The 11,248-nt window shown below is 38.7% G+C and overlaps 1 protein-coding gene across 1 annotated transcript; it reads right to left on the bottom strand.

The window, feature by feature from the left end:
• Nucleotides 1-6,710: 6,710 nt before the first annotated feature.
• LOC112500151 (serine carboxypeptidase II-3-like) lies at nt 6,711-8,863 on the bottom strand. The gene is made up of 8 exons (XM_025103479.1): nt 8,669-8,863; nt 8,349-8,453; nt 7,998-8,272; nt 7,608-7,862; nt 7,420-7,526; nt 7,234-7,326; nt 6,989-7,094; nt 6,711-6,854 (listed from the first exon to the last, which is right to left on the bottom strand). Exons 2-8 carry the CDS (start codon nt 8,434-8,436, stop codon nt 6,711-6,713), a joined length of 1,068 nt encoding a protein of 355 aa, XP_024959247.1. The 5' UTR covers nt 8,437-8,453; nt 8,669-8,863.
• Between the last annotated feature and the right edge of the window lie 2,385 nt (nt 8,864-11,248).

Raw genomic sequence — 11,248 nt, 5'->3', positions numbered from 1 at the left:
TTTATCAATATATATTTTAAATTTGAAAATTGTGTTTGTATTCATCCCCCCCTTCTACAAACTGTTTAGTATTCTTGTAGACCCTTTTGGGACCAACAACTACGACCATCACATATCAACCTTGCTTTGTAACGTTCTAAAGAGCCATCGGAACGAAATTTGTGCTTAAAAAGCCACATACTACGAATAATATTCATGTCCGAGCGACGTGGTACTAGTTCCCAAGTCTCATTTTTAATAAGTGCACTAAATTTGTTTTGCATGGCATCGTACCATTCAAGAGTGGACAAGGCAAGGTGGGGAGTTTTTGGGAGTGGAACTATGGAAGTAGTGTTAAGGTTGAATAGTTGTTTGGGTTTGGTGATACCGTCCATTGCTCTAGTGCGCATGGTACGGGGCGGTTGTTGTGGAACCGAGTGGGGAGGGGTGGGTTGAGGTGACGGTTGAGGTGGAGTCTGAGTGTTCGGTGCTGGGTCCGAAGGGTGGGCAGAAGGTGGAAAATTGGTTGGGCCAGGGGAAGCTGGACGTGGGCCTGATGGTTGGGGAGGAGATGGTGAAGGTTGGTGTGATGCGGTAGGGCCGGCTGGAGTTGGGCCGAGGGAAGTGGGATGTGGGGCGTGGGGTGGGACAGTGGGTTGTGATGAGTGGACATTATCCCACAACAGTGGGTTAAATGGAGGGGAAAGAAAGGTGTAGTCTAGGGTGGTATTGGAGTGTTGTATGGAGAAGGGGTAAATGGATTCCTCAAACTGGACATGACGAGATATAAAGATTTGATTATTAGAAATGTCAAAACATTTATATCCGCGATGGTGTGAAGGGTAACCAAGAAAGACACAAGGTTTGGAGCGGTTGGTGAGTTTATTTATGGTGGTGGATGGGGTGGTGGGATAGCATAGGCAACCAAACACGCGAAGATGTGTGTAGGTTGGGAGGACATTGTATAGAAGGGTAGTGGGGGATAAGAATTTGTGGGTTTTCTTAGGGAGAATGTTTAGGAGGTAGGTGGCGGTTTCAAGAGCATGATGCCAAAATGAGGGAGGTAAAGAGGCTTGAGATAAAAGGGTACGAATCATGTTATTGATAGTTCATATTTTTCTCTCGGCTTTGCCATTCTGGGAGGAGGTGTGGGGACAGGAGAAATGAAATTGCATTCCATGGATGTGACAAAACTGCTTAAAATTATTGTTGGTGTATTCGGTGCCATTATCACATTGGAACTGTTTAATTTTTCGTTCAAACTGTGTATGAATATGGTTATGGAAGTTGGTAAAGGTGTTGTAAACGTGAGATTTATTGGTTAGGGGATAAGTCCATAGAAAATCCGTTAAATCATCAAGAAACAATATATAATAGCGATGACCGCCAGTACTTAAAACCGGGGAGGTCCACAAATCACTGTGAATGATATCAAAGGGTAAATGAGTTTTATTCATAGAAGCATAAAACGGAAGTTTAACACTTTTGCCAAAAATACAGGATTGACAAAGTGTAGTGTTCGGTTTACGAAAATCAATAAACAAACTAGACTTTAACGAATGCAATAAAGAGGTGCCCGGGTGCCCAAGGCGTTGATGCCAACGGTCGTGAATAATAGCAGCTAGAGCAGCAGGTTTGGAGAGAGGCTTGATGAAGTTGGTGGTCAGAGGGTAGAGGTCTCCCGAGCTATTGCAGCGTAGGATAGGTTCCTTGGTCTTGAGATCCTTTACAAGAAAACCAAACGGGTCAAATTCAATGGAAAGTAAGTTGTCTGTCGTTAGGCGACGGACAAAGATGAGGTTTTTGATGAGGTTAGGAGCATAAAGGATATTATTTAGTTTGAAGGGCGGAAAAGGCGGTGGTAATGTTTTGTTGCCTTGTCCAATTACGGGAATGGTTGTGCCATTGCTAACAATTATTTGCTTATTAGTGCAAGTATTAAAAATAGACGGGGAATGCATACCTGGTTGCTCCATGTGGCCAGAGGCGCCGGTGTCCATGTAACCAACTAGATCAGAAGGCTGACTCATAGAGAGAGTATAGAGCGCCTGTGCAATGTCGGTCGGCGTCGGGCTGTAAGTAGCCATGTGGGCCTGAGCAGGCCGTGGGCCCAGAATGCCCTGTGAACCATTCGGCCGAGGGGTTGATGGGTAAGGGCAGGGTGGTGTTTGGTTGGATTGTGGGCTGTAGGTATTGTTGAGAAGAGAGGCCCATTGGGTAGTGGCCCAATTGTGGGGAAATATTATGTAGGGGTGTTGGGATTGGGCCGGATAATTGGGMTGTCCCCTGGAACGGTTCGGCTGAGAAGACGTTGATCGGCCTCTGCCGCGTCCACRRGAACRGCCTCGGCCGCGGGTAGTGTCGGATGTGGTTTGAGAAGCGGTGGTGTTGTGATTTGCCGAAGAGGAGCGGGTTTGGCTTCGGACGTGTAGAGCGGTTGYGGCTTKTTGGGCAGAGTGGAGGGCTTGGTTAGCTTTTGTAGTTTCATTCATGCATAACTGGGAACGGACCTCAAAGAACGAGGGCGAAGGTTTGGTGTTTTGGAGTATGGTGCCTACGGTCTCGTATTCTTCGGTGAGACCGGCTATGGTTTGCAAAACGAGATCTTGTTCGTCAACCGGGGCATCAACATTATTCAATTGATCGGCCAAAACCTTGATCTCTTGGCAATATTCATGCATGGAAGAAAAATTTTCAAGACGAGTGTTTGCGAATTTCTGCTTGAGAAAGAGGGCTCGGGTGGCTTTATTGTCTTCGAAGAGATTCTCGATGGCTTTCCAAGCATCATATGCGGTGGTGCTCTTTTGTATTACAGTTTTTAGAAGGCCGGTGGAGATTGTGCCATATATCCATTGGAGAACTATGGCATCAAAACGTTCCCACGAGTCGGCAGGAGGGGAAGCCGATTGCTTTTCCTTATCAGTGGGCGACGCAGCAGTGGGTGAGGGACGACGAGGCTCAAGGTGGTTAGCCACAAGAAACGCCGTACAATGGATTCGAAATAGTTCCGACCATGTGTTATAATCGGCGGCTTCATTGTCTAAGGTGATAGGGATGAAGGTTCGGATGTTGGAAACTGCGACATCAGGGTGAAACTTGTGATCGGCCATTGAAAGGAAGGTTCGAAGGTGGTGGCTGACAAAGAAGAAGAGGCGGCGGCAAGGGTTTCTAGGTGGCAGGAGGTTTTCGAAAAAAAAAAGGGAGAGATAGGTAGGAGGATCTTTAGCTTTGATACCATGTAGAAGTATGATAATCCCTGCCTTTTCTCATTCACAATAATCAATATATAATGATACAAAGAGATCTCCTATTTTTGGAGATAATTGATACAATAAACACTAATTACCTACGATAGAAGAAATAAATCTTGATAAAACAAACATGAAAACATATATGGATAAACTCATAAACAAAACCAATGACCACAATCGGGGGAACAAGAGACCCATTGTCAAACGGGGCGGTGATGGACCAGGAATCTGCAGAGCATTTGGTTGTCCTCCAAGATGACATTTGACAAAGACATGCAAGTAAAGATGGGTATTTTTTTATATCAAAAATGGCATTTTGCAACTCTAAACATATTATCATTTCCAAATATATACTGGTTTAGATTTGGGTGAGAACACCAAGGCGTTCCAAGTTTTCTTGATACAGGAGATTGTTTAAAAAAATCAACCAATGGAGATGGTGATGAAAGCATAAATGGAGGTTAATCGTATAACAATGAATTACCAAGCGGCGAGGATGGTGATGATAGCATATTCATGGTGCCGGAGAAGAATGGGAGGGTTGCCGTAGGGAAGGGATGAGGACGGGTTTTCTAGGGCAAGGGGATATGTATTGACATAGTATAATGTATTATTATTATTATTATTACATTTTTGATAGAAATTAGTTAATAAAAGAGACTAAAATGACCTTTGAAACTTAATGAAATTAGTCCTAGTGAAGAAAAATGAAACGAAATGAAACCACAAGGACGATAAAAGCAGTTTTTGAAAACTAGAGACAAAAATAGTTATAAACATCAAACCTCAGGGATGAAAGTCGTATTTTACTCCCCTTGTTATGTCTTTTTAGAGTGTGTTTGATATCCAGACATGCCATAGGAGGAGATAAGAGGACATGAGAGGAGAGGACAGACAAGACATAACAAATAAAATGGTCAATTTACCTCTAATGAGTAGTTTATATATTTTGATTAATTATGTAATATATTAAATTATAACAAAATATATTATTAGAAGGTTTCATCAAGACAATTAAAATGGCACTAAAATAAAAAGTCTATGTAGTTTCCAAATTTTATTTTATACCTTTTCTATATTAATTTTTATTGTTAATATTTAATAAATTAACCAAATATAGAAACCGTATAAAAATTATATTCTGAGGATAGTAAAATGAAAATTTAAAAAACATAAAATACAATAAATAAAATTTAAAGAATGAATAAAATATAGAGTGGAAGACGCATTTGATGTTTTAGAAGAGAATTAAGTTTTATTTTGAGGTTATATTGATAAAACATAAGTCTGTTCCACCTTGTTCGATGAGGTGGGATGGAACACGCTTGTTCCACTTTGTTCTAGTTTGTTTCACATGAAAATCCTGCCAAATGTGGAAAAATGATCTTTCTTCTGTCACCTCGATTGTACTAAATGCACCCTTATTGCATAAGAGCGAAAGGGGCTTAAAACAAAGCAACGAGGCCAAAATAAGGCTCCCGTGCCCTCTAGAGCGACTTAAGTCGGGGAAAAGTGGCCCTATTCTCTATGAAGCATAGAATTTCAAATGATCATGAGGCATATTTCTCAAAATTGAAGCCATGCAGACATATTTTCGCAAGTGATGACTGAGCATAGTTATACAAAAGAGGAAGGACCCAAGCATACTTTCAAATAGCAATAATTAGAAACATACGTTTCAAATAACGTATTAATTAGTGGGGAGGCGTTTTTTTAAGAGTTTTTAGGGGTTTATAAGGGTGAAAACACCATTCTAAGGATGCAACTTCTGGAACGAATTGGAGAGAGCGAATGGTCGATTGGAAGCGTTCTTCATCAATTTCCTTTCACTTTTGGTAACTTCTTTCCCATTTTTAGTTGTAATATCAATTTTTTTTGTTAACCTGGATATCCAACCCGCTATGCGAGCTGACTAATCTCAGGACGACCACCTGCTTTGCAGATAGCCTGGAGTCACCGCATTTGAACCTCCGTGGCCACAAGGGGATTTTTATTCCTCCTTGTGGTTTGTAATATCAATTTAGTGATGTGTGGCTAAGTTTTTCCGTTCCACAACAGTTTTTGTTTAGATTATGAGCATTTTCTTAGAGATTTTATTGTAATCTTGTGGAACAAGTCTATTTGCTTGAATTTCGTTTTAATGTCAATTTCATTTGAATCATTAATTAAGTTGACTTATGAATGTTTGTTATTTGAATCCCTAAGATCCATAATTGTGTAGGGATTTTGATGAAGTGACAAATGAAAGGTTTGGTCTCAATAATGTTTTCAATTCGATTTCTTGAATTCTTACAATTGAAGCTCCAATAAGTCGAGCTTGTATGCTTATTGCTTCGTGTTGGCGATTTTTCTAACTCTTTAATGCTACTCACACCTGGGAATTTGAGAGCTTGTTCAAATTCTACTTGAGGTTAAGATTTGATTAAAGAACTTGTTTTAATCAATGCTTATCTAAGAGAAAATCTAGGTTATCAGAGCTTGTTGATTATTCATAGCCAATTTGGATTTTGTTTTGCTATTTACATTTCAGGAATTAGTCAATGATAAGCATTTGCACTTAAATCAAGAGCGAATCATTGTAGGGTTTTTAATGCATTGATTTTCTAATCCATTTTAATTGCATGCTTAGTTTAGTTAATGAAATACAAACCGTCCTTCGTATTTACTTTTAATTGTCTGTTCTAGCATTTGAATTCATTGGCCATAATACGCTAAAACCCGTGAGTCTCTGTGGATTCGAATTTCGACCCGACTAACCTCTATTACAATCTTTTATTTTGAAATATATAGTATTTATATACGGCAAATAGAACAAATAAACTCACACACCCTCCTCACCTTTGGTGAGGTTTCAACCTTTCCTTCCTAGGAGGCGGCCAAAGACTCACATACAGTTAGGGCAAAGACATTTTGGTTACAATCTCGGTTGTAATTGGCTAGTAATTGAAACTTATTATTTAGTGGTCTCGGCATCCGTCACCTAACAAATATAACATGCATCTAGTTGACGTTGATCGATGTTCATGACTTGGAATACAATTCTATTTTGAAACATAAAGATTTTTATGGGTGCAATTACACAATTTTTTTACATAAGGTCTTCTCAATAGTTTTCATTTTTTTCATCTCCTAAACCCGATTCGATTCTTTCAACTGAACTTCGATTAGTAAATATTCCTAATTGGACCATGATTGACTAGGTAATTTGTAAGAATGTTGTTTTCCAAAATCATTTAAAACATTTTTATGTGAGTCATTGACTTATTGAACGATTGTGTTTGATGTTTTGTTTTGTTGTAGTAACTATCGTTTTGTGAAAATGTAAAAACACACTCATTCTTCAATGGAAGTTAGAAATACATAGGATACTAGGAACAAATTGGGTCATGCTGACACCAATTGTTCAACATTCGAGTATCACTCGAACTTGTTTATCAAATAATTAAGCGAACTTTGGAAACTGCAAAATCAGACATGCGTTTAAGAGGGAGGAGGGAGTGTCCCTCCAAGGAACGACGAGAACAAGGCCAATGCTCGCTGCGGCTGGTAGCTTGGGACTGTATGGCCTGCACCCCTAACGGTTATCAGAAGCAGTCCTTTGTATGCCTCCAAATACCCTCCAACCTGTTAACATGATTTAATGTTAGTAGTCGAACAAGTATTCATTTAGAAACATATTTTGGCAATTGACTTTCACATTGCATAATACTTTTTTTGGGTTAGAAAAGTAATGTGAATGAAGAAAGTTCAGCGATCACCTCCTTGTTGAGGTACCATGGCCGCCAAGCAGTCTCGATCGGGAGATTGAGGGTGTTGATTGAGTACCTAGAAGAAGTAATCGGAACCCGAGCATCTGTATCCCCACTGCAATTCAAGAAACGACTGATCACGAACTACTCACTTTGCACTTCCATATACAGAACTTTAGAAATCTAGTCTCTAAGTGTCTATAATGCTTCCATTTCAGATTTCTATGTAATGTAATTTTAAGTTGAATGCTTGCCTGAAAACCCATAGTCGTTGGCCGTTTGCAATCAGATACTTTATTATGGGCAGGATGGTAACCGCACTGTCATTCCATCGTGTGAGAACATCACTGCACACATTATATTCAACAGTTTTTAATTAACAAGTTAATAGCTAATCAGAAGGAGGTCCATATTAGTCTCTGAGACTGGTCTTGGGGTACCTGCATACATCCCATGATGTAGGTCTTACGTGAAATGCCTCTTGCACACTGGAGTCATTGAGATAGGATATAAGGAGATATTGCCAGCATGGATCAAAAACATTAATCTGAAAGATAACGAAAGAAACGACGATGATTTCGAGGTTCTAGTTACTATATAGGTGATGGAATGTGTATAGAAGACTTACGGAACCAGTTCCAGAGGCATTTCTTTGATCAGGGTTCAAGCAAATCGGCGCATAAATATTGTATATATCGATATTTCCCATCTCATCCCATGCTTTGTCGGTACTATCTTGGCACATGCCAGTTGAAGAATCGTTCACAAAGTTGCAGTATTTGTAAATGGCATCATGAGTCGCATCTGAATTTATAGCATGACTCCACCAATAATCATACATACCTTTCTCACTTGTTTCATCATCGATCCACGCATTTCCTATCTGCAGATTTTATGCCAAGATTAATTTTCACGGGTAAACAGAATCATAGACACTAGAAAGTTGTGAATCTGGTTCGAGAATCGGACTATTTTCTTATGTTTACAAAGTGTAAATTAATGAAGTGATAGAACTTACAGCAATCCCTTTGATATTGATGATAGTCTGGTTTGTTTTCTTGTTGTTAAGAAGGATGGTATAAGCAAGTTGAGGTACATAATGTCCGGCGTAGCTTTCTCCAGTAATGTAAAAATCACGAGTTTTGTACTGAGGAAATCTCTCGAGCCAGTTAACAATAAAAATGTAAGCATCATCCGCAGTGTTCTTGTCGCCAGCATTGTCATAATCAGAAGTTGTGTTCGAATATGAGAAGCCAACTCCCGCCGGGGACTCCAGAAACAGCATATTTGCAACTGCACATTGCGTTTTTTGTGTTTATCATCTACATGTAAAGGCTAGAGAGTAAAAAGGTTGAATTTAATATCTAACCGTTGGTCCATGCATAGTTATTTCTGAAGAGAGTTTTCCCATCACTGTTTATTCTAAATGGTCCTAGTTCTGACATGGCTCCGATCATTGAAGAACATCCTGGTCCTGTTGAATGACAACAATTGAATATATTTAACAAATCTGCAGAATCAAAGTTGGAAAATGTCCGTACTTGATTCAACTACTGCTGTTATTTCTAGTCTGGATCCAGCTAGAAGCATCTTGCGGTTTCAAGTCAAGTTGTAAAGGATTGTGACCAAATATGCTTGTTTGCTACTTGGATAAGGACACAATAAATAAACATTAAAGTGCAAAAGTACCTCCGTTTAGCCACAAAACCAATGGCTTGGTTGAAGAATCGGTGGGAGACTCAACAAAATAATAGAAGAGAGCCCTGCCAGCACTTGGATTGACTGTAACATATCCCGAATACTGATTAAAATCAACACCTGCTGGTTGGCCTGGCAATGTAGTGATCTTGTCAAGCTGTGCTAGTCCCTCCTGAGCACCAACGTAAATGGGAGAGTACTCATCAATAGCATCATCTAAACCTGACCATGTATCAAGAACAGGTGAGTTTCTAGATTTTTTTGTTTTTAGCAACTCGAAAAGCTTGTTTGCCTGAATATCGGCGTTGCTTGAACCAAACAAGGCCAAAAAGCAAAATACTGCTATTACTTTCATCATCCTGGTTGGTACTTTCTAGTTTTGTTGAAGTGCTTCTATATATAGTAAACAAGACGTTATATCCAAGAGACTATCTGTCTCGTCTTGATCAAAGATTTTAGAAACAGGCTTTTTACATAATCTTTAAATATGTAACGAAGCCGGCCACTTTCGTAAGTATCTTCTCGGAGTTGACTCATTAATATTCACTAAAATGATGCTTTGGACCGTTTATGCTCGTCATATGTGGGGATTTGTCTAGTTCTAATATTGTCAAACAAGGTTGTTTAAATTTTTCTTGATGTCTCAGTTCTTGATGTCGGTTTCTTCAAAATATTCTGCAGTTTCCAATTTTAATTTATAAAAAAGTGTTTCTAGAAGAGGAGATTAGATTTGTACTTTCAACTTGGATCGTGAGAAGTTCCATTTTTGGTATCAAAAGATTGTTCATTTTCTAAAAAAGCAACAAAAGCAGTCAGTTCATGCAGTTATCCGGTCCTCGGACAATTTCAAGGCATAAAGTAGTTATCGGTGAGCTTTCTCTATACAACGTAAAACAAGGTGACACATTAGATGACATTGTTCATAAAACCACATCAGATACATAAAGTAATTGATACGTAATTAAGTACATAACTATGATTTAAGATATCAGCTATGGAAACATTTCAAGTACATAAATAAAAGGAGTTTCACCGTCAGATTATTACACGATAAGATACTACCGAAAATGGCTTAAAAGGTATAGAACCAGACAGCACTACTGGCAGAAGTTCAAATTGAGAGGCAGCTTCACAATTCATGGTTTTTCCGATGGAATAGGGAAGTCATTGGGCAGATCTGGAAACTTTGGAATTGGCAAATCAGATAATTCCGGCACTTCCACGGATGGCAAATGGGGCAGTTTAGGCATAGGGATCTCAGGTAGTTCTGGTTTCAGAAGCTCAGGTAAGTCAGGCAGTTCTAGATCAGGTTTCAGAATTTCTGGTAGATCAGGAAGTTCGGGCTTAGGAAGATCCGGAAAGTTTATCTCTAGAAGGTTTCTTGCATCTGCTACAATGATGGTGCTCTTCATTGATGTCAAGGTGATGATCAACAATGGTAGAACAAATGAAGGGTATTTATGTGTTAGCATAGTGACAGCTGATGAAGGTGATTAGGCTAGTTTTTGATAAACCTATGAATTGATGTGCTATATCTGGATGTTGATTTATATGAACTAGATTGAACAAAAAGGAAAGATTTGTTGATTAGTTGGTAGGAAAAGCTGACGCTTGTTAGTTCAACCTCTCATCTATACAAGTTAACCAGATCAAGAAATCTATATAAATAAGTTTTAATATAATCACAAAAAACAAGGGTCATGATCATGAAGGCAAAATCTCTGTATTTCTTAATCGAATTAAGCTGGATCTAGAATTATGTCGTGATAGATGCCAGTCCACCAAATAATAAGTTCCAACTATTGGCCGATTACACCCAAAATTGTAATAGCGGTAAGTTGGGTCGAAGCCGTAGGGACTCGGTTTTAAGTTATCACTACCAAAGCAGCCACTTTTTCCGGCGGCATTAATTAAAGCCCAATACGATCCAATAAAGCCCAACTAACGCCCATTAAAGCCTAATAAAACCGATTCAAGACCAATATGATCCATTAATTAAAGCCCAATTCGATCCAGTAAAACCCAACTAACGCCCATTAAAGCCCAATAAAACTGTTAAAGCGCAACTGACATCCGTTAAAATCCAATACGGTTAAATGATTTAATTTTTAAAAATGATTTTTCTTTATTTTTAAATTTTTTTAATTATTTTTCAGCCGGAAATCCGCCGGAAAAAGGTTAAAAGATTTCCGGCGGATTTATTTTTAAATTTTTTTTTATTTTCCGCCGGAAAAGGTTTAAAAGATTTATTTTTTAATTTTTAAAAATGATTTTTCTAAAAATATTTCCGGGGATTTCCGGCGAATTTATTTTTTTAAAAAAATTATTATTTTTCTGCCAGAAATCCGCCGGAAAATGTCAAAACCGGTTTTTAATTTCAAAGATTAATTAATTTTAAAAAATTAATTAACCCTTAATTAAGAATTCCGCCGGAAATACAATCAGTTTAATATTTCCGGCGGAAGTCAATAAAAGTTGACTTTTTTGAAGTCACATGGAAATCCGCTGGAAAATTACCGGCGGAAACCGTCCGCTGGAAAAAGCGCCGGAAATGCCCAGTTTTCTAGTAAT

This window comes from Cynara cardunculus (assembly GCF_001531365.2).
Source record: "Cynara cardunculus var. scolymus isolate 2C chromosome LG 17, CcrdV1, whole genome shotgun sequence".
Lineage (NCBI taxonomy): Eukaryota > Viridiplantae > Streptophyta > Magnoliopsida > Asterales > Asteraceae > Cynara > Cynara cardunculus.
The sequence above is the reverse complement of the archived record's forward strand: the minus strand, read 5'-3'. Positions and strand labels throughout refer to the sequence as shown.